The sequence below is a fragment of the Neolamprologus multifasciatus genome, chromosome 2, assembly GCF_963576455.1.
Source record: "Neolamprologus multifasciatus chromosome 2, fNeoMul1.2, whole genome shotgun sequence".
NCBI lineage: Eukaryota > Metazoa > Chordata > Actinopteri > Cichliformes > Cichlidae > Neolamprologus > Neolamprologus multifasciatus.
Genome location: NC_140440.1, coordinates 22,345,130 through 22,359,361, shown reverse-complemented (window position 1 = coordinate 22,359,361; position 14,232 = coordinate 22,345,130). Strand labels below are relative to the sequence as shown.

Here is a 14,232-nt window from a genome sequence, read left to right as displayed (position 1 = left end):
AGTATTATATTTTTTTAGGAACCCACGTCTAAAAATCACATCAGGGAAGCCTTCGGGAGTAATAATCCCTGCTGTGTGCGTTTGGTAATTTATCACTTTGACTATATTGTCAGGCGTCAGTCGATGCTTCGCTGCAATTTAAACATTGCACTCTTTCCTTTGAATATTTTATTACACGCGGTGAGACGATGAAAATAAATAATAAGGCTTGTATATATATATATATATATATATATATATATATATATATATATATATATATATATATATATATATATATATATATGTTTGTATATTTAATTTGCAAACTCACCTTTTCCTTCTCTACAAAGTCGACGAAAGTGGTTCTCTCTATTTCCACAGGCTGACCCTGTCTGTCGTACAAAGCCAGGACGAAGTGGAAGAAGTTGGACTTGCGGAGGTTGGAGGGCGGCTGTTTCTCGAAGTGTGCCCGAGCGAGACCCACTCCGCTGCGGACACAAGCACAGACCAACTAGCATCCAAAACGACGGGCATTGAAAAAATACATATATACATAAAAAATAATAGAATAAAATAAAGAAAATAGAATCACAGCACGACAGAAACCTGCCCTCAGATTCAGCCTCATCGGTGGCAAAATGAATTTAAAAAAAGCTGCAGTTTCATCAACAATAATTACAGAAATATGCCTAAATGTTAAAGCGTAAAATTAAATTGCTTCGACGTACTATTTAATATTAAAGTCATAATTTGGACACGTCAGTTGCTCTCTCGATGGTAGGCCTGTCGTCCATGTTAGCGTCATTACTTTCTACTGCAGCTTTAATGAAATCAAATTCACTTTCTTTTATTTTGTGGGAAAACTGCGAAATTGTAGACCTGAAAAATATAATTCTATATGCACATAAGCTACTCGGCTTTATCACAACAAAATCACAACTACTACTACTAATAATATGAATAATAAAGGAGGAGTAAACAACAAAGTGAGCTGAAAAGTCTAAGCAAAACTCAGCGCTCACTTTTTCAAACTAAAGTTATGCTGAGGGAACATTTAAACCCCGCACGCCCTGGAGTTTTAGTCACTGTTACAGCCCTTCTTCCTGAAATCCGTTAAATACAAAACTTCAAGGCACATACAATATTTTAGTAAGTCGGACTTTGAGCTAAAAAAAAAAAAAGAAAGAAAGAAAAATGAGGGAAAAAAGGGCTTGAAATGCCTGGAGGGGGAGCGGTGATTATCCCACAACTGCGTCCTCTGGGGACTCGTGCTGCCCCAAGTGATGCAGCCGCTCTCCCGTCTTTAACACCGCAGATCTGAGCGGCTTTTCTCCCCCCCATATCCCCGGTCTCCACGCCCCGCAGTCAGCGCACCGCCAAGGCCGCCTCGGGCTCACCTCTGGGCGGCTGTGTTGGCGTCCAGCACCCCGGCGCCCTGCATCCATGTCCGAACCGCGTTCATCCCGGCCACCATGGGCTCTTCTTTCATACTACTCCCACTCCTCTGGATGCTCTCGTGGATGCCAAACATCAAAACGCACCTTCACACTGTCTCTGTCTCTCACTCACTCACTCTCTCCCTCTCCCCCCCTCTCTCTCCTCCTCTCCTTGGCTCCCTCCTTTCACTCTCTCTCTTCTTCTTCTTCTTCTGCTTCTTTTTCTTTTCCCCTCCTGCCTCCCCTCCTCTTGCGTGTCTGTTTGATCGCGCTGTCAGAACGAGCAAAGTGGCGTGGTCTGTTTCACTCGGCGTTTAGTTGCGGCGTGCTTCTCAAAGTAAACAAAAGATGCGACATGTGGAAGGGAAAAAAGAAAGAAAGAATAAAGGGAGGCCGGGAGCTGTCAGCATCCGAGGTTAGCTGCACCTCGTGTCAGCGACTCCAGAAGGAAAACGGAGTGGGGAAGCAGCAGCTGTGTGAAGATGAACAGCGTGAGAAACGATGAAAGAGGGGGGAAGCGCAGGATGAGAGGCTGCACTGAGTTGGCGACAGTCCCCGGGATCAAGCTGCAGCTGACACAAACGCGAGCAAAAATGTCAGTTTCCCCCTCTTTCTCTCTCTTTTCTTTTTCTCCCTTGCAAACAAACAGTCCAAAGAGAAAACGAAAAACGAGGAGATGAAAACGCGTTTCGCTTTCCTTAGCTCCGTTTCCTTATTTACAAAGTCTTCCCCTCCTCTCTCTCTCAGCTCAGATGAATGAAACGGAAGATTACGCGCAATTAAGAGGCAGTCCCGGGCAGCAGCGGCTCAACTCCTCCTCATCTCCCGCTCGGGTGATTTGCGCTCTTTTTCCTTCCCTGAGGAATCACTTTGGACCATCTCTGGGATGCCAAACAGGGGAGAGGACTAGTAGGTGAAGGGGGCGTGGTCTGCACGCATAGGGGAGGACTAGTAGGTGAAGGAGGCGTGGTCTGCACGCCTCAAACATAGTTAATAACGCGGACAATCATCTGTCCACCAACCCGACCACCACGTTGCCCGCCCGCCTGCCTTCTGTCCCCGCCTCGCTCCGCGCACTGTCCCGCCCCAGCCACTTAGCCTGAAGCTTTGCGCGCGCGCTCTCTCTCTGTACGCGTGCGTGATGTGTGCGTGTTAAATCTTTTTTGTGTTTAGTGTTTAGAGCTGACAGTTAATATGTTCATGGCAATCAAACACCAGCTCCAGGGACGAAGTTAGTTTGATCCATATAGTTTTCCGTCTGTGAGCAAAGAGAAGAGCGAGAGAAACGACACGCCACGAAATATCCCCGCATCCATCTGCAAAAAGCCCAAACAGATAGTTATTAAATGTTCTAATGAGGATCATATACAAACATTTTTTTTTTTCGTTTTTGACTCGTTATTATGTGACAAAGCATGCACTAGTGGAGTGAAACAATCCGAGAAGCACTCACCATCTGCGCGCAGATTTATGCGTATATGTCTCAGATTAATTCAACATCAAACAACCAAAAACCAACATTTTAATTGTCCACATTCTGCACGCGTGTGCTATGAAGAAAAAGGACTTTATTCAAACATTTATTTGTATTTTTTTTTAAACTGAAGCTCCGTCTTGTTGTTTTCACACGAGATTCGGAATCAACTGCACGGAGAAGTCCAAGTGTTCATTCAGAGTATCAACTCCGGCAGATTATGGGCTTAACAAAGTTTCAGCGCACCAAAGGAAAAAAAGAAAAAAGAAAAAACAGAGCCTGGCAGCCGCTGCGCACAATTTTGTGTTACAGCCCGGTGGTTTGAAATTAGCTTTGATTAGATGCATTACATAAATCTTGCGGGACTAAATGCTGAATCCAACATAAATATGAGGATTACAGCTAAACTGTTCTGCGTCCTGCTGCCCAAAAAGAAATTTGCAGTCACTCAAAAGGAACTGCTCACAAACAATAACAGCACAAAAAAAGAAATGAAGAAAAAATGTGTGACAAAAAATTTGCATGGCTGCTCACGGAGCCATGAAACTGCGCGGTGAGCTCACATGCACGAAGACCGGACGAACAAATCCAGCAGCTCTAGCAGGAAATGAGGATGCTGCTGCAGCTCTCCCCACTTTGCTCACCAGTCCTGGTTTTCCTCCGATCATTAGAGTCATTTCTAAATTGTCAAATTGAATTGTCCGGGGGAGGCATCTGCTCACTAAGTACTGTTTGCTTAATTATAATGAAATGGAAAGGATGAAAGAGTCGTTTGGTTTTGTTGTTTTTATCAGGAGGCTATATCTGAAAAATTAAGATTTTATCACAAAACGGCTCAAATGAAAGAGTCTGACACGATGATGCTGGCCGTTGCGGGCTCAGGAAAAAAAGCTCACGTATAATTAAAACAAAATACACACTATTTGGAATTATGAAGTTATATATTTTGGCACTCTAATAACCCCAAACAAGTTTTACTTTGTTTTTAACTATTACTTTTTGAGTGACATTTCGGCATAATAAGCGACCAGCAAACCGCCGAGAAATGCCATAAACGGTCAAGGTTGGACACCAAACGCGCGGCAATCATCTCATCATTGTCTGTAGCTGTTTATTTATGTCTCCTGCTGTGGGAGGAGAAATGTGAGCACCCTACCACGTGAGTACACGATACAATAAATAGTGATAAAAAGTTTCTCACGCTCGTACTGACTCAGTTTTTTTTTGCGCGCACACACACACACACGCACAAGTTCATATCTATCCTTCAGCACATTTGTTTGATTGTGGCTCCCTCAAAGTGATCTGTCTGCCTTGATCGGCATGCAGGCCCGCGCGAACACTGGAGGCCTGCGGGGTGGCGTATATTTATATCCCCAAACACCAACGCACACGGTTACCCCAAATATCACTGTCCCAGTATCCAAAAACAGTCTGGGCCCCGATCTCCCAGCCACGCTAATACCGCGATTCACTAACTCCTTGGCACCCGGACGTAAGGTTTGCGAAATATCTCAGGTCATTAATCGCAAACAGGAATGTGCACGCCATTTAAACGATGTAAAGGTGCGTCTGCATATCTGTGTGTGTATAGGACACTTGACGAGGACTCATGTTCAAGTGTCCACATATGGGAAGGCTATTAAAATTCCCTGCGTGATATCTCTATTAGACGTTTTGAAGTAACTGATGAGAAAGGAGTTGTAGGCGCTGCAGTCCGTCTCTTGTACAGCCAGATGTTCCTGTAAATCAAAAAGGTTGGGCTGATGATAATAATGGCCTGATTGAACGGAAGACTCGTAAAAATCACTAGTTGTAAAATCAGGGCATATGCTTATGAGAGCGGAGCGTATGTCTTACAATATGCTCGCCAGTCGACATAAAGTGGACAAATATAGGTGTTTGCCTTTTAAAACGTGTCAAGCCACCAGCAGACTCGATCCATTTTAATATCAGCATAAAATATGAAAGGATAAAAACAAGTATAATTGTTGTTCCTAAAGTGCTTTTATAGCGTCAGCAAATATTGACTAGAAATTTAGTAAACTGCTGTGATGAGAAATGAGTGCTGTACATTTTTCAGTCCTTTAGGCTACATATCTCTAGCAATCCCCAGCCTCGTTTCATTTCAGGTCAAGACCTATGAAAAGCACACGTATCAGGTGCAATGTTGCCATCTAGTGGGGTAAAAAAGACATCACACGACGCAAGAGTGCCATCAAGTCTCAGCAGCACTTGCATAGCATGTCCATTTCTGTACCATGATTGTCATAGTCAGGAAATGAGTGGATAAGGTCAGTAAGACGGCAGCGATGAATGAAAGCAAATCGAATCTAATCTAATCTAATCTAATCTAATCTAATCTAATCCCGTTGTGTATTTAAACCAAGTGTTTAAAAGTTAAACTGTTCAAAATATAGAAAGAAACAATATTTTTATGTGCACACAATATACACTCAGTGTACCAAAACATGACCTTGGCCTTGAAATAGCCCCCCCCCCCACCCCCCATTGCTATTGATGGGCTCAGTAAGGATGACCTTGTCTTCTAGCAGTCATAATCATTCCTCATTTTGCTTATAAAAATCCCTTTCCGTGGATATGTTGGCCACAGTGTAAACCCCACGGAGACAATTAAAGCAATTTTTAATTTTTTTTAAAGACTAGGCGTAAGTGTCCAAATACACATCACATGTATACACATAAATACATGTATATAAAAATGTCAAAAGTAGAACTAAGTGGAAGCAAAGAACAGTGACTCTGTAGTGGGTATCAAGCTGTGCCCTTCATGTTTTCCGACAGGTGAGACAATTATTTAAACTGCATATAAATCAAACTCTACCAGCTCTGCACAAGAAGACATATCCATACACTGAAACTGAGACAGAAACTATCTTTACTTGGTTTAGAAGAAACTGTAAGAAACTGACTATGTCAGAACCAAGTATTCTATTTGTCTGTAGTCACAACCAACAGTATTGTATTTACCGTACTGACAGCATGAAACATACAAATTGATTTCATTCGTGCTCTTTGACCTACATTAATCGGAGACACACTGTATGCTGTTCCAGTCAGACCACGTGGCTAATGTAACACGTGATGTGGTTAGACTGGAGCTGAGGTCATGTTCGCTGCAAATGTTATAATTCCTCACAGACGTCTCCTTTAAATTACACCTACTATAAACTAAAGCTGAAAACATAAGATTGTTTCGATGATATATTGAAGTCCAGTGTGCAGATTTGATATTTTGTTCTTTATGCAAGTCAATTAAAATCTTTGGTTTGTGGTCTGACTAGATTAGAAAGATGTCAGTGGTAAGATGTCAGCGTTAGCGTGGGTAAATCACAATTAGCCTCTGTTTTTAATAATTTTCCGATTGTTTACATCAATCAAAGAATAACTAACGGATTAACTGCCAGTAAAAAATGTTATTGCAACCAGTGAGGATCTAATTTAATCACTTATCAAAAGATCATGTCATAGCATTCATAAAGTGTCATTAGACCTCAGAGGCCTATCTACTATAACCCTAACATACCGATTTAGTTTTTTTAAAGAAGCAATGTTAGAATTTCCACTTTTAAAAATGAAAATTTTAAGATAAATCATATGTCTGTCTGTAGATAAATCATAGTATTTTTTTTTTTTTAACTTTTTTATAAGCATAAAAGTTGAAACATTTCTCAAAAATGTAACAAATACTCTCTGTCACATGCAGACAACTAAAACATAGATCAGGACTGTCATATCTGTTTTTGGTATTTCGCCCCGAAAGTCATTATGTCACTTATCCTCTTCTGCTTTTTTAAGATGGGGGAAGTGAACAGAGCAGCCACCACAGCCTTGCAACAAACAACCATAACCTACAGACCAATGCACACAAGAGTCGCTTATGATTCACTAGTCTGATGTTGTTTATTTGGACTTTTCTTGCATGTGATATGGAAATTTGGTCCTAAATGATGCTTCATTAACAATTAGACTGGAATTTCAGGTTGTTAGGACCCTTTACACACACACACACACACACACACACACACACACACACACACACACACACACACACACACACACACACACACACACACACACACACACACGATGATGAGATGAGATAGCCTTTATTTGTCAGTTGCAGGTCTTTTGCCCACAACCGAGATGACAGACCTTGCCGACCGTACATACAATACAAACATCACATTGGGGAGACAGGTCAGGCTAGGTAGCGAGGAAAAAAACATTGAAATGTGTAACACAAAAGGATAATACAGGAATGCACAGGTATCAACACACCATAACACAATAAACACAGACAAGCAACATGGGAAAGTGTTCCAGTGTGTACATTTAGTGAACTGCTGAACTGAACTTTTTAGAGTCACAAGACACTAAAGTGTGTTTGCGTGCCCTTTTCATTGTAAAAAATGGGAAGTAGTTTCAACAATTTATTCTGACATTTGCACACATAAATGAAAATACAGCATATCGGGCAATAATATATTTTGTGGAATTCTAACGAGCTTGATATTTGGTATGGACACCTTTATTCTTCAACACAGCCTGAACTCTCTTAGGCAAACTTTTGTGTCATTGAAGTGGTTTTTAGGAAGAGTTCTCCAGGCTTCTTGAAGGACATTCAAAGATCTTTATTGGATGTTGGCTGCCTTTTGTGCTGTTTGTCCAGTTTATTTTACACTGTTTCAATAAATTTAAGATCCAGGCTCTGAGGAGGCCAATCCATGACTGATAGTGCTCCACTGCATGCTTTTCAGTTCAATACTTGTGTAATTTGGCATACCTCAGCCTTTTACTCCTTGTTTCTCTTCATTAAGAATGATTTTTTGGCAGTCACCCTTCCACTGAGACCATTTCCGATGTGTCTCATTTGAAACTTAAGGACCACATGCATCTTTGAGGCCCTGTGTCAGGTCTTTGCTGCCCCCCCCCACCCCCCATTTCTTAAGGACATGGCTTTCAGATACTGCTCATCTACTGTGGATTATTCATTTTTCAGGCACTGTTTATTTTGTCCTCAACTATATAAAACAATGTGTAGGGTAAACATTACTGCCACCAGCACTAGGCTGATAACCAGTCATGCTTGTAGCGATGTCCCAATGTCACCGTGAAGAAGAGTTACTGGCAAAGGAAAATGCCAGATTGTGTTGACTAATAGTTTTAATCACATTGACAATTCCTTTGGTTAAAGGTCACTGCCTAGCTGTTTGACTAAGCTTACATTATATCACATGTGCGCTTCCTCTTATAGGGGTGTTCGAAACCAAGCATGCTGAGGAACTCTGAGCTCAGTTTTGATATTACTGTATTTAGCTAAGGGAAAATGCTGCTCTATTAATATATCAGTACTGGCAGAAATTAATTGTTAATATATTGACCTTACAGAAAAGTATTGCCCTTTAGAGAATCCCATGTAAAATTAAGAGCTGTCAGCTAGTTCAGTATAAAGCAGATGCGTGATGATTTAATCTGAAATTATAATTTTGTAATTTATAACCATGGAGAAGGCAATTGATAGAAAGAAAGCAAACATGACACAAATTGTGTCCTGGCAAGAAGCACATATAGGAAACCACAGGTGCCAGATCTTGACTAATAACAATTGTTTTAATGAAACTTCTGTTTTTTGTCCCAGAGCACAGAGGAGTTTCTACCGAAAACTACACTCTCACCTAACTGGTTAGGGAAAAGACAGAAATTCTGTGCACCTGATTTCCATCTACATGTGTTATTCAAACATTGTTCTCTGCAAAATGGATTTTAATATTACATCACTGACCTTTCTGAAGGCTGATAGGAAAAACAGTGCTACAGTCATTTCTTGAATGACTTCTATAGTGTCTCCTGATTATGTCTGAACTCTGGGTGATGTGTTAATTTGATTGGTAGCTTATATTTGGTTTCACCAATATTATGCAACAAACAGGTGACAAAAAGTCCAAGCTTAGCAAAACTCAACTTTATTTACTTGCACAATTAGAAATTACAAAAAAAACAATTTTATTCTGTAAAATAAATATATAAAGCGCCACGATTCTCCTCTTTTATACTCGTTTGTTCAGGTGCTTGTTCCTCTTCTTCCTGTGGTTCCTCAGCCTGTAAACAGAAAAGAAAGAAAGGAATCATTTGGCACTGTGACAGACTGAAGTTTAAGGCTCAAAAACACACCACAGCCATCAGTGAGTTATGTAAAAAGTGGAAATGACAAGGCCAAGAGACAACACGCAGTCGGCACTCTGACATGTGATCACAACCTATGGGGAAAAACGTGTGGCTTGCAAGATTCACAGAAGAAACGGATGCCGAGTGTCCCATGTTACACTACTGAGTGGCACCAACCTTTTATGGCTCCACTCGCTCCATTGTGAGAAAGAGAAAGCATCTTTTGCTCTGACGCACACAGCCTTAGCCCTTTGCTTCACTTTGAACTGAAAAGTGTCTGTAGAGTGGAGTGTCAAAGCCTGAAATTTAAACAAACAAACACAACGCATTTATACATGTACCCTTCATGCACTGTATCATATCAATTAACACATATGGTGTATCATTATATTCATTTCTTCCTCTGGGAATATTTACAGTCTGAAAATGGCATTTACTTGATAGTTGTTGCAAGGGTTGTCACAGCTCTCGCAACCATCCTTGAGCTGTGCAATCTGGAAGGTGAGAGGGAAGTAGGAGTAGGGGCTGCTCCAGGAGCTCGGGTAACTCCACTGTATCACTGTGGTGTTGACTTGAGCAATCTCCACCTTGTCAGGTTTCACTGTTTAAGACGGAAGCAAAACACCAGAGTAAGACCAAAACAATGAAAAGCCACAAAAGAGGAAGCTTCCTCCAAAGAATTCTCACCTATCTCTGACAAGTAAAAGCACTGAACATATTCCTCCAACAGAAAGTGCTGGCTCGACACGAACACAGTGACGCAGATCTGCTTGCTCTCCTCGGCGTAAGAGCAATGCTGTTTGTCCAGGCAGGAGATCCTGTTGTCGCTCAAGGTACAGCTGAAGTTGCCGTGACCCGAGGAGCACGTCCACAGGCCGCTGGTATCCACAGAGCACTTTGCGTTGCTGTCAGGAACACTGTAGAAAAGTAAAAAACATGCATTTATAGTCAAGTGGTTGTACAAGATTCTCATGGACAAACATTTGCAGCTGTATTATTATTATCATTATTTTTTAAACATGGAATACGGTTCCCTGTACATGACCTTTAAAAATCACAAACAAGTTTCCTTTCATAACTGGGCATTTATGGATGTCTTTCTGCAATCTCAGCTCATACATGATGATTTGTTGTTATTGGTGAGCAGAACCGAAAGTGTTTCAGCAGTACAACGTGCGCTTACCGATGAGCTTTGATAAATGCTACTCTGCCACTGCGGCTGCTGTGCCAGGTCCAGGAGCAGTAGAACTCGCCGCTGTAATTTTGAGCCGTGCACTTGAGATAATCTAACAAGACGATTCAGAGAGCACAAGACAAATACTTTTAAAATGTATCCAGTTTTCTCAGCTGTATAATTTGTGTCAAATTTGCACATACCTTCGTCAGTTGTCACTAGTATCTTCCGCCTTTTGCTCTTATCTTCTTTGATGAGAACAATAGTATGATTGAGAAGAGATCCATCCTCACTGTGGCAGGTGTAGTTGCCCCCTCCTAAGCTTTCCTCTAGCTGCACTCGATATGAGTTTCCCCTCTGAGCTTGATCTATTCCATTCTTCTTCCAAAAGATTTCTTGGCTCTGGTTGGCACTCCCAATAAGCTCCTGTGGCGACTCCATACACAACAGGTTCTGCTCACCCAAAGTGCCATCCACCTCCAAAACCAGAACTATTGGGGGACAGATTCACATTCAAGGGATTGAAAAGAGGGCAAGAATCAATCATTTAAACTTAGGGTGACAGATTCTCCCAACTATCAAACTTACTGTTGGGCAACAGAGTCCAGTGCTTCGTTGGATTCTGGTAACTGATTTGGAAAACTGCACAGATGATGCTGAAAGCAAACCACTTCATCTGGGTGAAAAAAAGACAGAACAGGGAGGTAATCATGAAAAATCAATAAAAATTGGAAGAAGAGGGCACAAAGGAAGTCAGTAAAAATGCAATAATAGTAGTACAGGCTCTTGGATGCACATGCTTAAAGACATTACACCTGCATTTACAAATGGCAGTAAAGCTGCACTTGTAATAACCCACTGCAATAGTGGAAATGCACTGCCATCAACTGATCAGTGTTCAACTGCCTGAAGAAATAAATAATAAAATTAGATAAATAAATTCATAACACACTCTGTGGAAAGATAAGTTGATATTAACAGCAGCATTTGTGATGCTAAAAGGAATCAGTCAACTCAAAGTGCTTAAATATTAAACAAGCCACACCTACTTATATAATACTTGTGCAATTTATAACCACTCTTATTTTGTATTATTACGTCATTATTTAACATTAACCTTTTTTGTTTTTAAGTTATTAGCTCCCCCGCCCCCTCCTTTGCAATTTCCCAGTTGGTTACAGTGCTCAACTTCACACGCGCTCTCTCATATATATGAGACAAATATCAACAGATGTGTAAAGAACAACCTTACCTTGTCAGTACCTTCCACGCTTAACGAAGATCCTGTTATTCTGGGTGCCTTTTATCGCTGATGGCCAAATTTCCCCTCGTCGTGCTGATGGAGGGGAAAAAGTCCAGAGGAAATTCGCTTTCCCTGCGTCCAGATAAACAAACATACATATATATATATATATATATATATGTATGTATGTATGTATGAACCCATTCATTACTCTCTCCCAGTCGTGTCTCATTGAACAAAGCAGTAACAGGTACGATGCACCTTAAACACCAATCAGTGTGAATGTGTCGGTAGTTGTAAGCGTGTGTAACCTTTATTTATTATCATCTTGTCTTTGCTGGCACCATTAATCGTAGCTCCTGCTCGTTTGCTGCTCGCGAAAGTTTCACTTTCAGTTTTGGCGCCTCATCTGCGGCATTAAAACACTTCCCAGCACCCCCCCTTGACCTTTTTTTTCAATAAAACCAAATTTGAACCCTAACTTTTTCACTTTTTAAAAGCAAAAAACAAAAAACCTCCTTAGTCACATACAAATACGAAGTTTGATTAGCCAATCTATGAATTAACGCAAGGAGAAGTACATAAGCTGCATAATGACAAAATGTCATTGTCACAGGGAGCCTGTGATCTCCAATCATCCCGCAGTGCCTTTAATCTAACTGTTGTATATTTCGCAAACAGACTATTTTAAAATCAATGGAAAAAGTTTCATAGTAGTTTAAGATTTGTGTCTACTTTGCTTCTCACCTCCCCTCCAGACTACACCTGACCTCTAGCTCGCAAAAGCCATTTCTGGCCTCCTTTTATGGTAAAGTTCCTGGGAGGGAATGTGCCAAGTGTAGGATGAAGGAGGGGTGGCATTTGGTGAGGTTAAAGAATCTGTTGGTTTTAAACATTTGCAGAATTGAGGCATTTTCTAAAAATATTTTTGCTAATGTTCCAACTGTTAACTTATCATCATTATATTTGAATGACAGATTGAGCGTTATTAATTTATTTAATCCTTAAGTGGTATTTAATTGCTATTTCAACGAGTGGGAGGCCACTCTCTTGGAGGGGCAGTATGGTAGGTCATGATGTAGGTGGCCCGTAGTGTCAGAGGCCCTTGTTAAAGGGGGTTTGCCCATGAAGTACAAATCTGTTTCAATTTTGTTAGGATTATATTTAAATGGAAATGTTATCTTTTTCCTTTAAATTTTTCTAATTTATTTTTCTTTCGTTGGCTGCGCTGTATATAAAACAATGTGAAAGAACTAATAAAAATACCTGATTATCAACCTTCTGAACAACTTTTTTCTGCCTCCACCCTAACAGTCGTCTTATGTCACCTTGATGACAAATACAAAAGTTAGGTTTATGGGGGAAGAAAAAGCTGCTCTCATGTCTGACAAATACTCATCCTAAAGTGGGCTTCTGTTCTCCCTCATGTTTGTGTCCTCCCTTGCAGTCTGTTCTTGTGTCAAAGATGTGATTTTCCTAGGTTTGTTATTCATGTTATTTTTGTGCTTTAGTTTACTTTAATAAAACCACCTAATAGTTTATTCCTCGTGTTTTGGGTCCTGCATTTGTAAGACACACAGCCACTGTGACACTATGTCAGTTTTAAAGAAATGATTGAAAGTATTATTATTTTAAATATTGAAGCTGTGATAAGGGAAAAAGACTGAATGAACTCAAATGTGGGACTTAGAATATAAGTTAAGTTTATTTACAAGCAGGAAATGTACAAAACTCTTTGTTTAGTGCAAGCGTAGCTCCACAAAACAACAATCTAATGAAGATAATTGCTGTCACCAAACTCTCTCCCAAAATACACCAGGATTTCCTGAACAGGAATTTAAATGTGGACAAAAACAAAGCCAAATGTTCAGACAGGAGCTGATTATGGGGTGTTAGTTCAGCAATCATGTCCTGAATGAAAGTCTTCTCTCCTTTTGAGCAGAGGCAGTGTAATTTGAAGATGACGCACAAGTGTGCTTAGCAATGCCAGACAAATGGTGGGAATCCCAAAATGACTGGAGTCCCCTCCCATGTCTCCTGACATCCATGATCCTTCTTACAATAGACAGGCCCACTTTCAATGAGGTCAGAAGGCACCAGGAACTCAATCTCCTATGTAAGAGAAGCAAAATCAGAGGATGAAAACTGACAGGTCTGGTCTTATATTCCAGGATCAGGATCTGTAAATGATAACTAAGTTAAAAAAGGGTAAAGAACAGAGTCCACCCAGTTTGCCAGACATTGAGGTGTTTGGCTGCTTTGAGGTAGGTGAGGTTTTTATGATCTGTCCAAAGAATGAAAGGATGCTCAGTGTCCCCCAACCTGTGTATCCACTTTTCCAGGGCCAGTTCCGTTTCACAATAAAGAGCTGTTGGTCACAGACATCGCAGTTATGTTCTGCTGGGGAGAAACAATGAGAAAAAACCCAACATGGGTACAGCTTGCCTTCCTTCTGTTGCAAGAGGGCATCACCGATCCAGGAATCTCAGGCATCCACCTCTACAATGAATTGTTGGGTGGTGTCTGGCTGGATTAAAACAGTGAAAGTAAATATTCCTTGAGTGAAAGCTGCTTGTGCTGATTCTGACCACTGAAAAGGAATTTTGGATGAGGTGAGACGAGTGTAAGGAAGGTGATAAAAGTTAGCAAAACTTATTGGAGCTGTTTCTGGGTGAACCAGTCGACTACTGCCTGCACCTTGGCCAGGTCAGCGTTGATTCAATGATGTCAATGA

General features: G+C 40.9%; 2 protein-coding genes across 7 annotated transcripts in view; both read right to left on the bottom strand.

The window, feature by feature from the left end:
• LOC146524334 (transcription factor COE1-like) overlaps positions 1-2,422 on the bottom strand; it is a 55,585-nt gene extending 53,163 nt beyond the window's left edge. For all 5 annotated transcript variants that reach the window (XM_085178729.1, XM_085178721.1, XM_085178736.1 and 2 more), the window contains exons 1-2: positions 1,380-2,422; positions 314-470 (exon numbers count right to left, since the gene is read on the bottom strand). In XM_085178729.1, coding sequence (XP_085034855.1) covers positions 314-470; positions 1,380-1,513 — 291 coding nt within the window. In that variant the 5' untranslated portion in view covers positions 1,514-2,422. The remainder of the gene's footprint in view (positions 1-313; positions 471-1,379) is intronic.
• A 6,428-nt stretch (positions 2,423-8,850) lies between these two features.
• Positions 8,851-12,304, bottom strand: il12ba (interleukin 12Ba). Of its 2 annotated transcripts, none has more exons than XM_085178766.1 (9): positions 12,246-12,304; positions 11,508-11,630; positions 10,844-10,931; positions 10,459-10,746; positions 10,265-10,367; positions 9,769-9,998; positions 9,519-9,682; positions 9,259-9,380; positions 8,851-9,015 (listed from the first exon to the last, which is right to left on the bottom strand). In XM_085178766.1, the coding sequence occupies exons 3-9, from the start codon at positions 10,929-10,931 to the stop codon at positions 8,964-8,966; spliced, it is 1,047 nt and encodes a 348-aa protein (XP_085034892.1). In that variant the 5' UTR covers positions 11,508-11,630; positions 12,246-12,304; the 3' UTR covers positions 8,851-8,963. The 2 variants fall into 2 exon arrangements, with proteins under 2 accessions (XP_085034892.1, XP_085034900.1); XM_085178774.1 differs by lacking the exon at positions 12,246-12,304 and adding an exon at positions 11,810-11,925.
• Positions 12,305-14,232: the final 1,928 nt, after the last annotated feature.